The 21,947-nt window shown below is 44.9% G+C and overlaps 1 protein-coding gene across 1 annotated transcript; it reads left to right on the top strand.

The window, feature by feature from the left end:
* The first annotated feature begins 195 nt into the window (after window positions 1-195).
* LOC124265584 (nucleoporin NDC1-like) lies at window positions 196-21,372 on the top strand. Its single transcript, XM_046700371.1, has 14 exons — window positions 196-323; window positions 1,269-1,389; window positions 2,089-2,190; window positions 2,854-3,025; window positions 3,745-3,868; window positions 4,044-4,152; window positions 5,703-5,751; window positions 6,644-6,779; window positions 9,812-9,904; window positions 11,619-11,700; window positions 11,862-12,135; window positions 15,434-15,668; window positions 18,441-18,565; window positions 20,062-21,372. The coding sequence occupies exons 1-14, from the start codon at window positions 291-293 to the stop codon at window positions 20,123-20,125; spliced, it is 1,719 nt and encodes a 572-aa protein (XP_046556327.1). The 5' UTR covers window positions 196-290; the 3' UTR covers window positions 20,126-21,372.
* The last annotated feature ends 575 nt before the right edge of the window (window positions 21,373-21,947 follow it).

Raw genomic sequence — 21,947 nt, 5'->3', positions numbered from 1 at the left:
CAATTCCTTGAAACGAATTATGATAACTAAAATTAGAACAAATTGGTCGTTACATGTCATGTCATGGTTAATTAGAAGTACTTACAAACTTTTAAATTTTGTCATGAATAGTGCTCAACAGTATGGCACATACCATGCGCGTCTTATAATCTTTGTCCGTTTTCTTGCTGCTTTGAATTGTTTTTAAAACTCCCGATGGCGCTGCCTTCAAAACGAAAAACGTGACAGTCACAGATGGTGTGATCAGTACCTTCAAGATATATCTAACTCGTTGTGATTAACTACACACTATGGACTCTATTGACATCTGGTATTTGAAGGAGGTATTATCATTTTACAACCAATGAGACATTGCATCGTAATCACGATAATTATGATCGTTTCTCATTGTGCTATATTCGATCACCCTAACCCTAACACAACACCGACACAGGGATAATATTGTAATGCTATCTCTACCCAGATGGCTAGTATTGAATCCGACTTTACTGATTGTTGTGAGGGATTCAAGTATAGACTAGGCCCTTAGCAATCGAGTCTGGTAATAACAGACAATTGAAAGAACTGAATGGTTCCTATCCCTGAATCTGTGGATCAGTGTGCTTAATATCAACCACTAGATTGCAGGGGCGGATCCAGAGGAATCTTTCCCCACCTTCTCCACGAAACAAAATCCCCAGATGAGCATTTCCCCCTAACCTTTGGATTTCATGATTTATGTGCACTCCCCCCTTCTCCAAGATGCTTGATCCACCCCTGGATTGTCTGGTCACCGTATTATGGGTGGAATATTGTAGAGTGGGGCATTAAACCACAAACAAGGTTGTTCTATCATGGGAATGTGCAGCTTTTCAGTGTTTACAATCCCAGTCTACTTTGTCACGGGTTAAACATTTTTTATTATATTTTAGTACAGCCGAGAATTCCTGTGCCCTGTTTTTTTAATATTTATATTTTTTTAAACCTAAACTATGTGGTTTAGTCTTTTTATGACAAGTTTTACAAATGTCTACACACAGAATACTAATGAAAGTTCCATCATCTGCATACCATGGTGAGGGTGTCAAAAATTCCTACTAGTAACTGAAATACATGAAATTCTTGAAAGGCATTTGGAAGGAACAAGATTTAGCTCTGAAACGTCATATAAAGAATAAAAGAAGGTGTTATCCATAAAACATGTCATGTATTCATGTGAAAAAGGCAAAACCTTTATGCTAGGTTGTGAAATCTAGACACTATGTTTAAACAGTTCCTCCTATTTCTAGGTGTATGTATGGAGGACAGCAGCCAGCATGACGTGGTATCTCCTATCTCTACCAGTACTCACTGTTGGGTATGCCCTCATTGCACAGCTCAATCCACTACACCCACTCACATGGATAACAGGTAGGTTAAGACAGGACCCCTATATCCACTCACATGGATAACAGGTAGGTTAAGACAGGACCCCTATATCCACTCACATGGATAACAGGTAGGTTAAGACAGGACCCCTATACCCACTCACATGGATAACAGGTAGGTTAAGACAGGACCCCTATATCCACTCACATGGATAACAGGTAGGTTAAGACAGGACCCCTATACCCACTCATGAAGATAACAGGTAAATAGCGTCACTACTACACTCATATGGATAACAGGTAAGTTGACTGAGTGAGTAAGTTCAGTTTTATGCCGCTTTTAGCAATATTCCAGCAATATCACAGTGGGGAACACCAGAAATGGGCTTCACACATTGTACCCATGTGGGGAATCGAACCCGGGCCCTCGTCGTGTGCCAAGTGAACTCTTTTTACCACTAGGCTACCACTAGGCTATCCCATATACCACTCCCCAAGGTAAGGTGAGTTGAGACACTGTACCTGCATGGATAACAGGTATGTTGGACCTCTACCAATTAACAAAATATGGTAAAGAGATTGCCCAGTGCTTTAGATCATACATTCAACAGGCAGCACAAAATTTCCATTTGACCAAAGAGAGCATAGAAAACATTTCTGACTGAACCTCTCAAAGCCCATACAAGCAAGGTGTTACAGCTGACAAACTCACTTGATATTGAACCTGATCCTCTACTTTCAGACACATTCTCTGCCATGCTGTCTGTTTACTTCATTTCTACTGTGGGCATCATCATGGCTGCTGATGGAGGCCTCGCTTGGCTGTCGGCATCGGCCTACTCAGGTATTGATAGTTACTCCAGCACCTTCAAAAATTAACAGCCAGAGTGGTTAATTTTGTCTTGTTTTTGTTTTTAATTAACAATTGAAATGTGGGTGGTCTGTGTAAGATGTGTTTGATAGGCATGTGTTCAGATAAAGTGAGGTGATTGTTCCTCTGCTTGTCTAGTTGTGGAACTGATGGACAAGGGAGGTAACTCGAACTCGAAACTCATTTGCACACCAATCATCCAATGCAAATTCATCTCAATAAGAACTGATCTTCAGAAACCCACAACTGTCAAAAGAGGTCATTATGGTATCACTATCAGAGGGTCAAACTCGGACTTGAATAATTCATGTCATCGTATCCCATTTGCAGAGATGAATGCTCATGTTATCAATCACTGGATTGTCTGGTCCACCCAAACATATTTAAGTATTTCTGAAATATTGCTGAGTGTAGAATTAAACATGGGAGTGCAGATTTAACACAGGTTGTATTTAGTCCTCCATGGCTGTTTCACTTGTATCAAGTGTTACCAATATCCAAATGTTACGATGTCGGACTGAGGACAAATGCATGTAGTCCTTCGTGGCTGTTTTAGTTTTATCTAGCGTTACCAATATCTGAGTGGTACAATGTCTGCTTGAGGATGCTTGTCTGTAGTCCTCCATTGCTTTTCAGTTGTTCCGAATGTTACCGACATCAGACTGAGGAAGGTGGCATGGCTGCTGAGACCGGGGTGTCTGGTGCACATATCAGTGTACATGGCCGCTGGCTTTGTCATTTCATGCTGCTCCTCCATATATGCAGGCGACAGATTCTCAGGATTCGTCAAGTATACAGAATACGAAGGGTGGGTAAACCGCTAATCAGTGTTTGGCTTTGAAAATTTTGAAATGAAAGAGTCATTGCACATTATGTGGTTCAACATCAGGAAGTATTTGGATAAATACAATGGAACTTTAGGGGCATGACAAGCGTAGCAGAATGAAATTGAGTAATTTGAATAGCACTAGCTGTGTGACAGCTATGGACATATGATTCAGTGATTATCTCTCTAGTTCAAAGTGAACCATACTATGTTCATGAGTACAACAAGTGATACTATAGTTGTCTCAGGCGATCCTGCCTCATTAAACTGATATGAACACTTGATCACATCATTGTTAAACCCTACTCCTGGCCTCTACAGAGAAACAACAGTGATGGCACGGCATCTGTACCACCCTAATGCTGAATCCCAATAGGAATTGGTCCTCAGAAAACTGTGTAGGACATAGAATGAATCCGGCCAGGTGGTCAGTGACTTTGATGATTGCCAGTCTGCATAACCCATTGGTTTTTCACCAACTTGACTTCCTTGTCCCAACTTGCATAGTTACAGGTTGTTGTCATACAGCTTTCAGTTAGTACCACGGTACAAGAGATGATAGGCCATCTCGTGTACACATTACGTTTCTGACTGTTTATTGAGGAAAAGTGAAAGCAGACGAAAGAGCAGGGATTTGATGTAACCTGACATGTAGCCTACTTAGTTTTTGTATGTTCTGACATGTTTTTGTTTATTTTCAGTGACATTGTCTACCTGAACGAATGCCATGTGATGTTTGTTATGTATGGGATGTACACAGGGCTGTACTTCTGCTGCCAATTCCACCTCTATCAACTCAACTACCTACAGTTTCCCATCATCCAGGTGAGAGTTGTCTCCCCTTCTCCATGTATAACTACCAACAAAACAGATCATCTCGACCACGTAACAGACTGTTTATGCGGGTACTCTGTATTCTCATGTGTAACCTAGAGATTAACAGACAATGTACATGACATTCTCATCCTCATTCATCTTGTGAAATGATATATATTTTCAGAGGGAGAAGTTTTTTCAAGTCCGCAGTGAGGTGGCTTCTATGTTTATCAGATGTGTCACGGAGACTCTCCATCAAATGAAATACTTTTACCTGCTATACTTTTTACTAGGTGAGTATATAAGTAATTTTAAGCTTATCCTAACTCACATTATGCACTCTCTTGTTCTTTTGACGGTGGATTGAAAACGACCTGAAATAAAGTTATCCTATCTCATATTATGTACTCCCTTGTTCTTTGGACCATGGGGTGGAAACAACCTGAAACGAAGTTTTGAGCCTCTTCTAATACCTCGCCCAACATACCTCTTGTTGATATACACCTCTTGTTGATATAGACAGTCACAGAGAGTGCCATCTGCTGAGGATGATCATGTGACTGGAGTCATTCTTTCTTGTAGCCCTTGGGTGCAGACAACCTGTCTAATATATACTATATCTCTATTATCTCTACACATATTGGTGAGTGAGTGAGTTAAGTTTTATGCCGCACTCAGCAATATTCCAGCTTTATGACTGTTGTCTGTAAATAATCGAGTCTAGACCAGACAATCCAGTGATAAACAGCATGAGCCCACAATTGGGATACGATGGCACGTGTCAACCAAGTCAGCAAGCCTGACCACCCGATCCAGTTTGTTGCCTCTTACGACAAGCACTGTAACTAGTAGAAAGAATAAAGAAAGATAACTAGAAGGTTTAATTAAGATATATATAATGAGGTGGATGGGTTAGGACCAGCAACTCACACAAGACTCAAGCAACTCATTGCACAATCCTTATTCATCTTGCATAGATTGTATGAGAATTTGCAGTTCGTAAAAACATTGCCATGTCCGTAATTGTCTTGACAATAGTCAGTTATAGGAAGGCCAGGCCCCGATTTCTCGAAACAAACTTAAGTCTGAGTTTTGACTTAAGTCAGAGTTTTTACTCAAATTTGAGAAAACTCATTTCCCAGAATGAACTGAAATCCATATTAAATTCAAACATAGTAGATAATTTGAGTTTTGTGAATAGAATACTGAAGTTGTTTGGGCTTTTTTCATTATAAAAATGCAGCTGAGTTAAAATTCAGCTGTTTCAAATAGTCAAACTCAGTTTGAAGTTTGAGTAAAAACTTAAGTTTGTTTCGAGAAATCGGGGCCAGGTCTCCTAGTCAAATATTGAGTCTTTCCAGTACAAACAGGTGTGAGATGGCGGTTGAAATGCACACCGATCACCAGTGTGAGAAATAGTTTCCAGATTTTGCTGGCCAGTCGGGCTGACTATGCCTGAAAGTTACTAGCCCACAAAATAATTCACTAGCCCAAAATTTGAATGTAGACAGGGGTTTCACAATTAAGTTGCTAATATGATGAACAGTTTTATCAGGCCATAATTTTGCATGGTTTAAAAGTGTATTATAACTTAACGAGTCGGAGAGAGTGATATAATTACAAAATGACCCCATTAAAATTCACTAGCCAGTCGGGTGGCTGTGGAGATTTACTGGCCCGACTGGATTTTTACTATCCACGGGCTAGCGGGCCAGCGGCTATTTCGCACACTGCCAATCACTCATGCACTTACAGTGTAGAGTGTGCTCTGTATTAGTGGCCTATTGGTGTTATTATCTTTTGGCATCATCCATGTTTGATCCATGTGTACCTTTGTTTCCAGGCCACATACCCAGAGGATGGATTCTACACAGTTTGAACCTCATGCTGAGGTAGGAACAGTCTCAGATCAACCAATCAGTTTTCTGGTGGGGTCTTGGAGTTTTGACTTTTGACTTTTGGTGGGAAAATCTGAGGAGAAATTACTGTAGCCAAGTCCCAAGACAAGTGAAGGTTTTATGATGCTGTGTTGTAGGGTTGTGCCATTTTGCAAAAGTTTTATGTTGTTTTCTTCTACAATTATTATAATGTTTCATTGAAATGTTTCCATGAGGACAAGACAGGAGGAAAATAATTGATGACGAGGGAATACCTAGAAGGATATATCACATGTGCGCGCCAAGCACAAACAACAATGAAACACACACACAAACTACAAACAGTTTTATGCACATGCGCGCACGTGCATGCACATACTCACATACACAACATACACTCAGACACAAACAACAGACACACTTACTGACCCCTGCCATTATTCAGTTCATTTTCAGATCTATCCGTCAATCCATCTGTCCAAATATCTACAAGGTTGGGCTCAAAGTGTCCCCCATCAATACATTTTACGGGTCTTTGCTGGTAACCTGAGGGTCCTACAAAGTATTGAAATGGTGTTGTGTAGTGTATGTTCAGAGAATGAATCATGACTGATGACATGACAACGATCATGACTGATTGGTGAAATAACGGACACAGATAACTACTCTTATGCGCTGTGGGTAAGGCTTGGTATGTTTGTCCGTCTACAGTTTTGGGGGTTTTCTGTGTCCATTCTCTACATTCGTGTATACTATCTGTCTATTCTCGCCTAATGGCCATGATAGCACCACATGACCCAACAAACTTACATTACTCCTCATGGCTAGTTTCTCATGAACTTTGTTGATCACAACTTGATGAGATGTTACCTGACGACATGTACAGATGTATTTACTGGTGCTTCAGCCCAGATGCTCAGCCCCTGGACACCGTGTGGGGTCTCCTGGATGTGGGCGTCGCCATCCAGCTGTTGCTGCTTGGGTGCTTCCTTAACTACACTTGGAGTCTCTCAGTTCTTCTCTACCGAGTCTACCACACAGAGGTTAGGAGTTCTTATAAGCCCAGTCCAAATTGTCCTCTCTTTGTGCCTAGTGTCACTTCTACACACTTTTTTTCTTTTTAGATATCTGTTCATTAAGCTGGTTTGAAGAGTACAGATGAACTGGTTGGCTGTTTCCTTATCATGGAAAACTCACTGTTCAGAATATGTCATATTCATCATTTGCATTGCTGTAGTATATGACTGGTCATATGTCTTTGTGGCATGTATCAGCCAGCTTTTAGAAATATCATGGGGTGGGGGGACATGGTGGGTCTGCTCTCGTCAGATGCCACAATTTGCTTGTCCATTAGGCAGCCAGAAACCTTTGGGTGTGTATGTGAATCCCAGTTATTTTGTGTGTGTACATGCACATTTATTGTTATGGATATAGTATATTTCTGAAGGTAGATCATATGGCAAAGATACTGTGTACTTAGACATTACCAGCATCTATTTGGTATCAAGTAGTATAGGGAACGGCGGTCTGATGACACATGGGTACACCATACCTAGGAGCCTCCAAATAACCAATTCGACTCCCACAGCCACTAAAAAAATTAAAGTTTTGCACAAAACTAGTCTGGAAGACAAAAAGTGTCCCTACACATTTCACTGGAGGAAGTGCACTCCAATTAGAGATATGCTGAGTGTATGGATATAGAACAATGCCAGGCACCAAGCTATGGCATGAAGCCTATGCCGAGATATGATCTGGTCGTTTGTCCCTTCGGGAAGTGAAGAGGAAGTACCACATATCGCGAGCGAGATATACACAAATCAGGGGCGGCTCCAGACGGGTCTCTTCTTGTTCCTCCCCGACGTTTTCTATTTCCTCCTGGAGTTCGTCGATGTCATTGTCCAGCCTAGACAAGATGTCGACCAACAAAGTCATGGTTTGCTCCGCACGAGCCAACAACATCATGTCTGTTTGGGGCATGTGGAAAAAAAATAGACAGAAATTGGTTGGGCGGGTAGATGTAGACAAAATCGACTATTTTGCCGTCTTCTACGAATTGGCGAAAGCCACAAACAGAGGCACAAACAAAGACAACTTCCGACATGGCAGAAGTCTTAGAGACCCTGCTAGAGGAGTGTCCCCAGGTCTTGCTTTCCGACAGAGAGAAACAAATCCTTGAGCGATCGGGATACACCTTCTGCGAGCGATACCAGATCCCTCAACAGTTTCTCGAACTTTATTTGCTGTGCTTTCGCCAATTCATAGAAGACGGCAAAATAGTCGATTTTGTCTACATCTACCCGCCCAACCAATTTCGACCTGCAGCGGGCAAACTCCGGATCGTTCTCGGTTGCTACTGCTCGGAAACCAAGGACAGACACAACCAATGCATTGACTACCCACCCACCCTCTTCGAACCAGACAACTCTATGTGCAAATGCAGCGCCATAGACCACTGCGTTGGCAGCAAGAAATGTGATCTCTGGAAAAACAAAGAGATAGACTATACACCCCAGAGAAAGATTCTTGTATATTCCGGCAGCTAGCGGGGAAAGCAGAGCCACCACGGGGCAACAATATTTGGCATACACCCTTGCCCAACTACGGCGGGCCCAAGGATACGGAACTGGCAGCCCCTCCATCCAACAAACACTGAAAGGCCGCAGACGTTTCGGAGGGAATCTATACATGCAAAAAGTTTGCTGTAGCCAAATACGAAGGGAACAACAGGCTGTTGCTGCTGCTCGATTTGCAGACTAAAAAAACGATTCCGGTCTGCGGCTACAAGATGCGATATACGATTCGAGACGCCGGCGGAATAGAAAATCTACGGTTGGTGGGTGGATCGTTTCTGTGTAGACTTGGCAAAATCTGCCTCTAGCCCATTTCGAATAGGAAAGACAATCGAGAAGTCGAGTTGCTGTTCCCAGAGACAAAGCGGGTATAGCTTCTATCTAGTCCAATATGCAAAATACATACGAAAAACACATATTTTTTTTCTACTCCATGTAGAAGGGGTCCCTGCATTTGGCCATGCAAACTATTTTGGTCGTTTCTGTCTTCTCGTCGGCCTGTCTGTTGACCGATTCTAGCATCTGCTCCAACTTCTGGATATCCAGACGGGTCTCTTCTTGTTCCTCCCCGACGTTTTCTATTTCCTCCTGGAGTTCGTCGATGTCGTTGTCCAGCCTAGACAAGATGTCGACCAACAAAGTCGTGGTTTGCTCCGCACGAGCCAACAACATCATGTCTGTTTGGGGCATGTGGAAAAAAAATAGACAGAAATTGGTTGGGCGGGTAGATGTAGACAAAATCGACTATTTTGCCGTCTTCTACAAATTGGCGAAAGCACAGCAGTAGAGTTCAAGAAACTGTTGAGGGATCTGGTATCGCCCGTAGAAGGTGTATCCCGATCGCTCAAGGATTTGTTTCTCTCTGTCGGAAAGTAAGACCAGGGACACTCCTCTAGCAGGGTCTCGAAGAATTCTGCCATGTCGGAAGTTGTCTGTGTTTGTGCCTCTGTTTGTGTCTCGGAGCCGCCCCGGATTTGTGTATATCTGGCTTGCGATATGTGGTACTTCCTCTTCGCTTCCCGAAGGGACAAACGACCAGATCATATCTCAGCATAGGCTTCACGCGATCGCTTGGTTCCTGGCATTGTTCTATATCTCTGTTAGTATATCTCTAATTGGAGTGCACTTCCACCAGTGAAATGTGTAGGGACACTTTTTGTCTTCCGGACTAGTTTTGTGCAGTTTAGTGGCTGTGGGAGTCGAATTGGTTATTTGGAGGCTCCCAGGAATGGTGTAGCCATGTGTCATCGGACCGCCGTACCCTATTCTACTACCTAACTGTATCATCAGTCCTCAAACAATGTCTGTGCTATGTATGTTTGTGAGATAGAGTGTATATGCTTATAACAGAGCCATGTAATAGCTCCTTCATTTACTCTCCGTTGTCATCTTACAGATTCAAAATTCTGTCAAGAAATTAAGTATTCTCAAATGTTCAGTCGTGCCTGCATCTCTGCAATCTCTGTAGAATGATTATTACTGACCCCATGTCTTGGTTTCAGAGGCTGGAGTTCCCAGTGGACAGTGCCTTTGACAGCTACAAGAACAAGAGCCTGCTGTCAGCCATTTCCTGTCAGAACAAGGCCTTGCTTCAGGTACATTAATAAACAAGAGGAGATAACTCCCAGGGCATTACTGCAGGTACATACTGAACAAGGGGAAATACCTCCCAGGGGGCCTTATCGCGAGTACACAGCAAGCAAGGGGAGGCAACTCCCAAGGCCATGCTGTTGGTACATTAGTAAACAAGTCGAGGTAAACTGGTAACTCCCAAGGCACTGCTGCAGGTACTTTAGTAAACAAGGGGAGGTAAATCCCAAGGCCTTGCTGCAGGTACGTTAGTAAACAAGGGAAGATGCCTTGCTGCAAGTACATAGTAAACAAGGGAAGATGCTGTGCTGCAAGTACATAGTAAACAAGGGAAGATGCCGTGCTGCAAGTACATAGTAAACAAGGGAAGATGCCTTGCTGCAAGTACATAGTAAACAAGGGAAGATGCCTTGCTGCAAGTACATAGTAAACAAGGGAAGATGCTGTGCTGCAGGTACATAGTAAACAAGGGAAGATGCCGTGCTGCTAGTACATAGTAAACAAGGGAAGATGCCTTGCTGCAGGTACATAGTAAACAAGGGAATATGCCGCTGCGCAGCAGGTACATAGTAAACAAGGGAAGATGCCGTGCTGCAAGTACATAGTAAACAAGGGAAGATGCCTTGCTGCAGGTACATAGTAAACAAGGGAATATGCCGTGCTGCAGGTACATAGTAAACAAGGGAAGATGCCTTGCTGCAGGTAAATAGTAAACAAGGGAAGATGCCGTGCTGCAAGTACATAGTAAACAAGGGAAGATCCTGTGCTGCAAGTACATAGTAAACAAGAGAAGATGCCGTGCTGCAAGTACATAGTAAACAAAGGAAGATGCCTTGCTGCAAGTACATAGTAAACAAGGGAAGATGCCTTGCTGCAAGTACATAGTAAACAAGGGAAGATGCCGTGCTGCAGGTACATAGTAAACAAGGGAAGATGCCTTGCTGCAAGTACATAGTAAACAAGGGAAGATGCCGTGCTGCAGGTACATAGTAAACAAGGGAAGATGCCTTGCTACAAGTACATAGTAAACAAGGAGAGGAAACTCCCAGGGCCCTGGGCCCTTATTGCGATAATATTTTACCTGAAATACCCTCTAATCACGTACCATAATCCTTACCTGTAACACAATCCAAACACACACAATCAGATCTACAGATAACCTTTTGGGTCATTGAGTTATGTACTCGCTTGTGTTCATCTCAATTTGGTATCCATATTTTCCTTTGAGTAACCAAATAAATTGTACTCTCCTCCCTCAAACTCAATTGGGTATTTTGCCATTTTCCATTAATTGTAAAAATATATAAAGTTTAAATGTTAGTGTTTGTTATTTATATTTGATCTGTAATATGAGAAACAATAAGAAAGACTGCAAGTTGTCAAGTCCATGTCCTGAAATAGAACCTCTCAATATACCTCAGTTATTTTATCTATCCACCGGTACGCAAGCTAAGATTTAACATTTTCGTGTATACGCATGTAAGATCACATTTATTGAGTATTTCCCAAAATTCAAGCGTACTTGTACGCAATAGACTTAATAGGAATTGAGTTTTCACATAAATATTTGCGTAATTTACACAGATACGCAACTTATCTGTACCTCTGCACAATAATCCCCATTGTAACACAATCTCAACAGACCATTGTCATACCCTGAACATCATCCCCTCCTATCTTCCAGACGACTAAACATGTTTGATGTGATGTTTGTTACAGCACCTGGGTTACCTGGATCTGCTACACCTGGCCAGATTTTCACCTGTACGACGCAGACAGGTGCTCACTCTCAGTCAGCCAGGTAACACATTCTTGTTGTAAATGTATGTTCTTCTGACTGAACAGTAAATTCAGATCTTTTCTAAATTAATTTGAAGAAGGAAATTGTTAAATTTACCTTCCTACTTATTTTCTCAATTTGGTGCAATGGTAATTTGACATAGTGACGACCTTTACCTGCAGGTGGCCACCCACACACCTGGAACAAGTTGTCTGCAGCCTGCCTAGGGGACATTGACCTTCTCACAACACAGGTTCAGGAGTCCAACTGGAGTGCTATGGCAGGGGTCGCCCACAAGCCCCCATGTGTGTCGGATGCAGGTAAGACGACAAATCCCGCCTATGGTGGTTGCAGGTTGACCACAAACATCCTCTGTGTAGCACACCAGTATGACCACAAATCCCCTGAATCAGACAAATTGCAGCAAGGTCGGAGACAAAGATGGGACCACATCTTGTGAGCAATCTCCCCCCATTGTCATCCGTTGGGAGTATTTTATGTGCAGTTATTCCATGTGGTTGGTCCATTTGTGTGGTCGGGATCCATTCCTTATCCCTCCATGGGTTTCCTCAGGATCCACATTGGTCTCTAGTCCATGTCTTCTCCAGTCATCTTGGGGTCCATATCTGTGTGTGGTGTGTTGTGTCCACTCTCTCATTGTCATCTTCTTTATCCGTGTGTCCTTGGTGTGTGTCTGTTGTGGCTGGGTTGTGGTCATGGGGTTGTGTCCAGTTATGGGTTCTGTGTCCCTCATGCTGTGGGGTTTCTTTGTGTGGGGATCCTGGGCTGTTGTCCATGTTCAAGTTGGTCTCATTCTCCCTGTGTGTTCCTGTATCCACTGGTTGTCTGGGTCAGGCTGTGGTCAGTGGGAATTCCCTCGTGGGGTTGTCTGTCTGTCTTTCTGTTTGTGGCTTCCTCCTTCTTGTCATTCCTGGTCCATGTGTCTTGTCCTGTGTCTGGGATCTATGTATGTGTCTCTCCTGGGATCGTGGGTGTGGTCCAGGTCCAGTGTGTCCACTACTCCATTGTCATTCTTCCTGCTGTGTCTGTCTCACTGCTTGGTTTCCATTTTTCTCCGTCTCCACAAGTGTCCTTCTCCCTCCCTGGGGTCGTGTGGGATTCCATGTTTCTATGTTCCTACTGCTGTCATCTGGTGTCCTTCGTCCTTCCATCACCCTGCATGTGTCCTATCTCCTTTTTCTCCCATGACTCTGTCTCTCTCATTTCTATGTCTCCCTATTACTTGTGCATGTCTCCAGTGTGTCTCTCCTGTGCCATGTCTCTGTCTCCTGTGCCGTGTCTCCTGTGTGGTCTCCATCCTGTGTCTCATGTCTCATCTCTGTCTCATGTCTCCATCTGGTCTGTGTCTCTGTGTCTCACCCTGTACCATGTCTCCCCATCTCCCTGTGTCTCCCCGTCTCCTGGCTCCCATCGTGATGATCTCCCATCACCCTGTGTCTCCCCCATCACCCTGTGCTCTGTATCCCATCACCCTGTCACTGTGTCTCCCATCTCCTGTGTCTCCATCTCCTGTGTGTCTCCCTATTGATGGTCTCCCCATCACCCTGTGCTGTCTCCCCATCATGATGGAGTGTCCCCCATCACCCTGTGCTGTGTCTCCCATCTCCCTGTGCAGTGTGTCTCCCCATCCACCCTGTACTGTGTCTCCCCATCTCCCTGTACAGGTGTCTCCCCATCTCTCCCTGTACTGTCTCCCCCATCACCCCTCTTCACTGTAATACCCCCATCTCCCTGTGCTGTGTGTCTCCCCATCACCTGTCATAGGTGTCTCGGCTCCTGTTCCATTCTTCCATCCCTGTTGTCCCTGTCCACTGTGTCCATCCCTTCCTGTCTCCCCATGTCCATCCACCTTTCCGGTCTCCATCCATCCACCCTGTGTCCATGTGTCCTCCATCTCCCTATTCCATGTCCTCCATCTCCATGTCCCATCCCTATTCCATTGTCCAGTCTCCTGTCTCCACCATCCATTCTTGTGTCCTCCCCGGTCATGTCTCCATCCCTGTGCACGTGTCTCCCTGTGTCTCCCATCTCTTTTCTTTGTCTCCCATCTCTTCTGTGTCCTCCATCCACCCTGTGTCTCCCATCTCCCTGTCCTGTTGTCCTCCATCCTATTCTTCCTCCATCTCCTACTGTGTCCTCCATCCACCCCTGTTCTGTGTCTCAATCTCCCTCTTTTGTCTCCATCTTTTGTCTTCCATGTCCTCCTGTGTCTCCCCATCCCTATTTTCCATGTCTCCCCATCTCTCCATGTCTCCCCATCTCCCTATTTTGTGTCTCCATCCTTTTCCTTCCATGTCTCCATCTCCTATTCATGTCTCCATCTTCCATGTCCATCTCCCCCATCTGTGTCCATCCATTCTGTGTCCATGTCTCCATCTATTTCCTCTCCATCCACCCTGTTCATGTGTCCTCCATCTTCTGTGTCCTCCCATCCTTCCACTGTCCTGTGTCTCCATCTATTTTCTTGTCTCCATATACCTTCTCCATTTTGTGTCCTCCACCCTGTCTCCTCCATCTCCATCTCCACTGTCTTCCATTTCCAATCTCCCCATCTCCATTCCGTGTCCTCACCATCTCCATTCTTCGGTGTCCTCCATCTTCCACTGTGTCTCCACCTTGTCTCCCCATCCTGTGTCTTCCATCCATGTCCTTTTCCATGTCTCCCCATCCACCCTGTCCATCCTTTTCTTCCATGTCTCCCCATCTCCTGTCTCCATCTCATGTCTCCCCATCTTTTGGTCATGTCTCCACCATGTCCTTCTTGTCTTCCATCTCCTCTCCATGTCTCCACCCTTACCATGTCCCATCCATTGGTCTTTATCTCCCTTCCTCCATGTCTCCAGTGTTCCTGTCCATGTCTCCATCTCCATTTCATGTCCTCCCCATCTTCCATCTCTCCATGTCTCCCATCTCCTGTTCATGTCTCCATCTCCTGTTCCATGTCTCCCCATTACCATATTCATTTTCCATGTCTCCCCATCTACTGTGTCCTCCATCTCCTATTTACCATGTGTCTCCCATCCTTTTCTTCCATGTCTCCCATCTTTTTGGTTTCCATGTCTCCCCATCTTTATTTTGTCCTCCCCATCTGTGTCTACCTCCTTCGTTGTCTCCATCCTCCTTCCATGTCTACCCATCCTTGTCTCCATGTCTCTCCATCCTCCATGTCTCCATCTCCTTGGTCCTGTGTCTCCATCCACCATACCATTGTCTCCATATACCATGTCTCCATCTCCTGTGTGTGTCTCCACTATTTTCATGTCTCCTTTGGTCAGTCTCCTTTCCATGTCTCCATCATCCTTGTCTCCTGTGTGTCCTCCATCTCCTTCCGTGTCTCCGTCTCCTGTGTCTCCTTGGTGCCATGTCTCCATCTTTGGTCTGTGCTGTCTCCCCATCTCCAGTGCCATGTGTCCATCTCCTTTTGGTCCTGATCTCCTGTGCTCTGGTGTCTCCGTCTCCCGTTATGTGCTGTCTCACTGTCTCCGGTGTGTCTGTCTCCTGTCTCGGTGTCTCCTGATCTCCTGTGTCTCCTGTCTGTGCTGTGTGTCTCCGGTGCTGTGCTGTCTCCATCTCGTGTCTGTGTCTCGGTGTGTCTCCACTGTCTCCGTTGTGTCTCCATCTGGTCCTGGGTCTCCTGTGCCGTGGTCTCCTTGTCTGCTGTGCCGGTGTCTCCATCCTTGGTGCCGTGTCCTCCATCTCCAGTGCTCTGTCTTGGTCTGTGCTGTCTCTCCAGTCTCCTGTGTGTCCGGTCATCTCCTGTGTCTCCTCCGGTGTCTCCCATCACCCTGCTGTCTCCGTCTTCCTGTGGGGTGTCTCCCATCCGGTGTGTCCTTGGTCCTGTGCTCACATGCGGTGTCTCCGGTGCGGTGCTGTCCTCATGTCCTTGGTCTGTCCTGTCCTCGTCACCCTGTGCTGTGCTCTCCGTGTCTCTCCTTGTCTCTGTGTCTCTCTGGTCTGTGTCTCCTTTGGTCTGTGTCTCCTCAGTTGTGTCTCTGTCCTTGGTCTGTCTCGTGTCCTGGGTCTCTCAGTGCTGTGTCTCCCTGTCCTTGGTTGTGTCTCCGTCTCCCTGTGCTGTGTCTCTGTCACCTGTCTCTGGTGCTCCAGTCTGTGTCTCCATCCTTGGTGCTGTGTCTCCTCCGTCCAGTTTCGTGTCTCCTTGGTGCTCAGTGTCTCACTCAGTGCTGTGTCTTGTCTCCAGTGTGTCTCCTTGGTGTCCTGGTCTCTCCTCCCGGGTGCCTGTGTCTCCGGTGTGTCTGTGTGTCTCCTGTCTCCATTGTGTGTCCTTGTGCTGTGTCCTTGTGCCTCCGGTCTCTCCGGTGTTTCCTTGTGTCTCCGTCTCCTTCGTGTCTCTGTGTCCATCCTGGTCCTGTGTCTGTGTCCTTGGTCTGTCCTCCGGTTGTGTCCTCCATCCTTGGTCTCCTTGGTGCTGTCTCATGGTCCTTGGTCTGGTGATCTCCTTGGTCTGTCCTGGTGTCCATCTCCAGTTGGTCCTGTGGGATCCCATCTCCAGTGCCATGTCTCCCATCTGTGTCTCTGGGGTCCTCCTTGGTCCTCCCTCTCCGGTGCTGTGTCTCCCCGTCTCCCGGCACCTGTGTCTCCCTATCTCCCAGTAATACCGTGTCTCCCCATCACCCAGTACTGTGTCTGTCTGGTCTCTCATCACCCAGTACTGTGTCTCCTCCTCTGTATCTCCCAGTACCATGTCTCCCCATCACCTGTAGTACTGTCTCACTCTCATCACCCAGTACTGTCTCACCATCACCCAGTACTGTACTGTGTCTCCCCATCTCCCAGTACCATGTCTCCCCTATCACCCAGTACTGTACTGTGTCTCCCCATCCATCTCCCAGTACCGTGTCTCACCATCTCCCAGTACTGTACTTTGTCTCCCCATCTCCTGTACCAGGTGTCTCCCTTCTCCCAGTACTGTGTCTCACCATCTCCCTGTACTGTGTCTCCCCATCTCCCAGTACTGTACTGTGTCTCCCCATCACCCAGTACTGTGTCTCCCCATCACCCAGTACTGTGTCTCCCCATCTCCCAGTACCATGTCTCACCATCACCCAGTACTGTGTCTCCCCATCTCCCAGTACCATGTCTCCCCATCACCCAGTACTGTACTGTGTCTCCCCATCTCCCAGTACCGTGTCTCACCATCTCCCAGTACTGTAATTTGTCTCACCATCACACAGTACTGTGTCCTCCATCTCCCCGTACTATGCCCTCCATCACCCAGTACTGTACTGTGTCTCCCCATCTCCCAGTACTGTCTCACCATCTCCCAGTACTGTCTCCCCTGTCTCCCCATCACCCTGTAGTGTGTCTTCCCATCTCCCTGTACTGTACTGTGTCTCCCCATCTCTCTGTACTATACTGTGTCTCCCCATCTCCCTGTACAGTACTGTGTCTCCCCATCTCCCCTGTACAGTACTGTGTCTCCCCATCTCCTGTACTGTACTGTCTCCCCATCTCACAGTACTGTACTGTGTCTCCCATCTCCCTGTACTGTACTGTGTCTCCCCCATCACCCATTACTGTACTGTGTCTCCCCATCACCCTGTACTGTACTGTGTCTCCCCATCTCCCTGTACTGTACTGTGTCTCCCCATCTCCCTGTACAGTACTGTGTCTCCCCATCTCCCTGTACAGTACTGTGTCTCCCCATCTCCCTGTACTGTACTGTGTCTCCCCATCTCACAGTACTGTACTGTGTCTCCCCATCTCCCTGTACAGTACTGTGTCTCCCCATCTCCCATTACTGTACTGTGTCTCCCCATCACCGGTGCTGTACTGTGTCTCCCCATCTCCCAGTACTGTACCTGTGTCTCCCCATCACCCAGTACTGTACCATGTCTCCCCATCACCCAGTACTGTGTCTCCCCATCTCCCATCACTGTACTGTGTCTCCCCATCACCCATTACTGTACTGTGTCTGCCCATCTCCCATTACTGTACTGTGTCTCCCCATCACCGAAGTACTGTGTCTCCCCATCTCCCATTACTGTACTGTGTCTCCCCATCACCCATTACTGTACTGTGTCTCTCCATCTCCCATTACTGTACTGTGTCTCCTCCATCTCCTATTACTGTACTGTGTCCCCATCTCCCAGTACCGTGACTGTCTCCCCATCTCCCAGTACTGTAATTTGTCTCACCATCACCCGACCCGCCTCCGGTGGTGTAGTGGTTAGGCGTCCTACCGAGGCCGGAAGGTGTGAGGTTAGATCCCGACCGTGTCATACCAAAAGACGTTAAAATATGGTAATTTGTTGGTCCTGCCTGGCTCGGCATTAATGGGTACAACAAGGACTGGTCGGCTCGAGTCAGTATACTGTGTCTGAGTCGAGGTATTCATGCTTCACTGCGGCATGGTATCTCCAGTGAGCTAGCACTATAAAACCAGCTTTAAGTCTGGGCTAGTACAAGCAGCTGCACATACACATACACACGCATGCACGTCGTCATATGGCTTGAAATATTCTCAAACCTGACGTTAAACCCAATTTCACCTCACCTCACCTCACCCTCACCTCACCATCACCCAGTACTGTGTCTCCCCATCTCCCAGCACCGTGCCTCCCCACCTCCCAGTACTGTGTCTCCTCATCTCCCAGCACCGTGTCTCCCCACCTCCCAGTACTGTGTCTCCCCATCACCCAGTACTGTGTCTATGGATGGATATTTTCAACTTTTTGGTTTATATTTAGAATGTTGAGGAAGCACTTCAAGCTGAGTTCTAGTTCAAGTTAAGCCGCACACAGAAGATGTCACCATATCCTAGCGACGCCCCTCTCCGCCACCAACTACACTCGGCCCTTAAAACATCCATATACAGAATTGTCAATGTGTTTGGGACCCATCTGATGTAAGTTTGCTCTGCTGGATTGAAGCAAGGATAAATAGTGTCATGTCACAATTGCCATATTGCCTGTAAACAAGTATTCAGGGGAAGTAACTCTGATTAGACAAACTACAACCGACTAAAACCATATTGTTTCTAATTGAACAAGAATGTTGCCAGTGAGGGTGTCACTGATTGGAAATTTTGATAATGATATATATCAAAAGTATCTCAATATATCAATATATCGATAAATGATAAAGTTATATTTCAGTACATGCTGTATGTGCCCAGATAGATATATAAAGCTATAAACACCTGCAGTTGATAAATTTAATGGTCAATATACACTTTCCTCCTCCATAAGATTGAGTTCCAGGACTTTTCTTTGTTCATTTTAATCATAATTATCTAAATAAATGTAAATGTGCAGCAGTGACTTCTTGATATATTTTCAACATTCATAAATTTGAATTGATACAGCATCAGCATCACACAAAGTACAATGACATCGTAATTACCTGGAGAATACAACTGCAACTTGCTTGTTGTAACTGAACCTTATTCCATAGTGTAGTTGACATCCACTTGGAGATTTATCTGTCCATGAAGGATAAAGCAAAATCAATAACCTAGTGCCCTTCAGTGCTTGTCTTCACAGTATATCAGTGAAGATTACTTTTGTCTGCTTTTTACTGTAATCTCTGCTCTTGTGTAATGTTTCTATTGTACTCTAGCAGAGTGTTCTATTGTAATTATGTGATCTGTTCATTGCTGCTGTGTCTACTGTATGCTTGTGTAGTGTTCTACATAAATTGTGTGTTCTACTGTACTCATATATGGCGTTCTACCTTACTCTTGTGTGGTGTTCTACCGTACTTTACTGGGGTGTTCTACTGTACTCTAGTGTGATGTGTGGGATGGTCTACTGTACTTGAGTGGGGTGTTCTACCGTACTTTAGTGGGGTATTCTACCTTACTTATGTGGGGTGTTCTATTGTACTTTAGTGGGGTGTTCTATCGTACTTTAGTGGGGTGTTCTACCATACTTAATTTGGGTGTTCTACCGTACTTTAGTGTGATGTGTGGGATGGTCTATTGTACTTGAGTGGGGTGTTCTACCGTACTTTAGTGGGGTATTCAACCTTACTTATGTGGGGTGTTCTATTGTACTTTAGTGGGGTGTTCTATCGTACTTTAGTGGGGTGTTCTACCATACTTAAATGGGGTGTTCTACCGTACTTGAGTGGGATATTCTGCCATACTTGAGTGGGGTGTTCTACCGTACTTTAGTGAGGTATTGTACCATACTTGAGTGGGGTGTTCTATCATACTTCAGTGAGGTATTGTACCATACTTGAGTGGGGCGTTCTATCATGTTTGAGTAGGGTGGTCTATCGTGTTTGAGTGGAGTGTTCTACCATACTTGAGTGGAGTGTTCTACTCTAGTCATGTGTTCTACTCAGCTTGAGCCTTGTCTAAGTGTTTTGTTACACTTTGATATGTTCCTTTGTTTCCAGGGATGTGCCTCTGAGTGCAGAGTGCAGGAAAAAATTGTCTCCATTCATTGATTTCCGAGAATGATTATAAAGGATACCAGATACAGTCGTTGTCAAGAATTCAGGATTTGAAGAGTTTCAAGACAAACTGCCGGCAGTACACCACCAACATTCATCAGGAGATTTCCCTGCATAAATACACTTTGGGGGGAATCAATGATTGCCTTTGCCCCTTGTAATCACACTGCCACAGTGTATGTGGCATATGTTTCCTTGGTATATAGTGGCTTCTGTTTGTATATAAACTGCATTTGAAGGCAAATTCTCTCAGGATCATGTGCTGAATTCGTGCAGCACTTCCATGCACAATTCCTGAGAAAAGTGTTCACAAGGTTCATTATGGGGTAAAGTACATCTATTCCTAATGAGGTTTGCCTCTTTTGTTTCTTTACACAAGGAAAGAACACAAGAACGTCTTTCACACTGGAAGTGTCTCTGTAACAGCAAGAAGCTCCTGAAGAGGCTGGATATCTAGTGCTACTCTTGAAGTGTGCCAAGAATCATGGTTGTCATGTCATGTAAACATTTGTATTTGTTGAGACCACATGGTCACATTGTATTTATCATCTTGCAGAGATGTTCACATTAATGTATATGCTGACATTGGTATTGTCAGGTATGATATGACGTTGACATTATGTGATCCTTTACTTGGTTGACATTGAGCAAATTATGTCAACATCAGCCAAATCAATGAAGAAATAATGTCAGTTACTTAGCTAATGTCGACATGTTCTCAGTTTCTGAGATATCATTGACTTAACACCATAAGTGACTAATCTGACATAAACATTTTGCCATCAACAACTAGACAGACACTGAAATAATGTCATCACTGAGTAATCTGACATTAACAATATGTCATCAATGACTGATCTCATGTTGACATTATTTCAACAATTACTTAGCTCACACTGACATCATCATCATCATCAGTGACCTTGATGCCACTGACATAAGGTCACGAAAGATTTTCTAGCTGACGTTGATGTGATACCAGCCGATTGTGACACAATGTCAGTGTGAACTAAGTTGACTAAACTGGATGTACTGCCTCAAACATCTGAAACTATACATTTACATTATGTCAACCATGGCTTATCTCATATTGACATGTGATCAAGGACTTAACTGATAATAACATTATCCTGTCAACAACTTACACAATAAAAAAAATCTATGACTTTGCTGACTTCAGCATCATTAATGACTGTTAGAAGAAGGAAATTTTCATTCTCAATCATGAATAAACACATTTGTGGCCTGGCTAAATGTGTTTTATTGTCAGACCACCCATGGATACATTCAAATGCGTTCATCAATAAAAGTGTATCATCCTACCTGACTCACACCTGTCCATTTTGTATTGTGAGGGGGGTTCTATTGAGAGAGACAGCTGCACACACTGCCAGATAAACCATGTGACCAGATACTCTCAGATATTGATGCTTAAGGCAACCATGGTGGCTATCACACATGGAGAGAGAGACACAAACCACATGACTGGTTCCTCTCTGAAATTGATGTATCACACCTGGAGGTGGGGTTCAGAGCAGGTTCCAGGCAGTGTTTGCAATACATGTACTTTATTTTGCCAGTTGGCCATCAGGGCCTGCTGTCGTCTGCAGGCTTTAAAAGCTACGAGCCCTGAATGAAATCTGCAGGTCCAGTTTGTTAAAGTCAAACCAATCAAACAACATAGACTACACTGTACACAGTTTCACACTGTTTCTACAAAATCAGTTAGCGAAGCCTATGGCACAGAGAGACATTTTTATTTGTTAAAGAATGATGTTGATATTTCTATGCTCAAAGCGCTGAAATACCAGGAGTTGAGTTGCGTTTTA

This window comes from Haliotis rubra, unplaced genomic scaffold (assembly GCF_003918875.1).
Source record: "Haliotis rubra isolate DU_JTF1 unplaced genomic scaffold, ASM391887v1 Scf986, whole genome shotgun sequence".
Lineage (NCBI taxonomy): Eukaryota > Metazoa > Mollusca > Gastropoda > Lepetellida > Haliotidae > Haliotis > Haliotis rubra.
This window is presented reverse-complemented; position numbering and strand designations above follow the sequence as displayed.

What these genes read in the sequence shown, in the direction of transcription:
- LOC124265584 (XM_046700371.1), top strand. Translation starts at nt 291, where the DNA reads ATGGACTCTATTGACATCTGGTATTTGAAGGAG. An exon ending in GTCGGCATCGGCCTACTCAG is followed by an intron (nt 2,191 to 2,853) that starts GTATTGATAGTT and finishes ATTGCTTTTCAG; the next exon opens with TTGTTCCGAATGTTACCGAC. An exon ending in AAGTATACAGAATACGAAGG is followed by an intron (nt 3,026 to 3,744) that starts GTGGGTAAACCG and finishes GTTTATTTTCAG; the next exon opens with TGACATTGTCTACCTGAACG.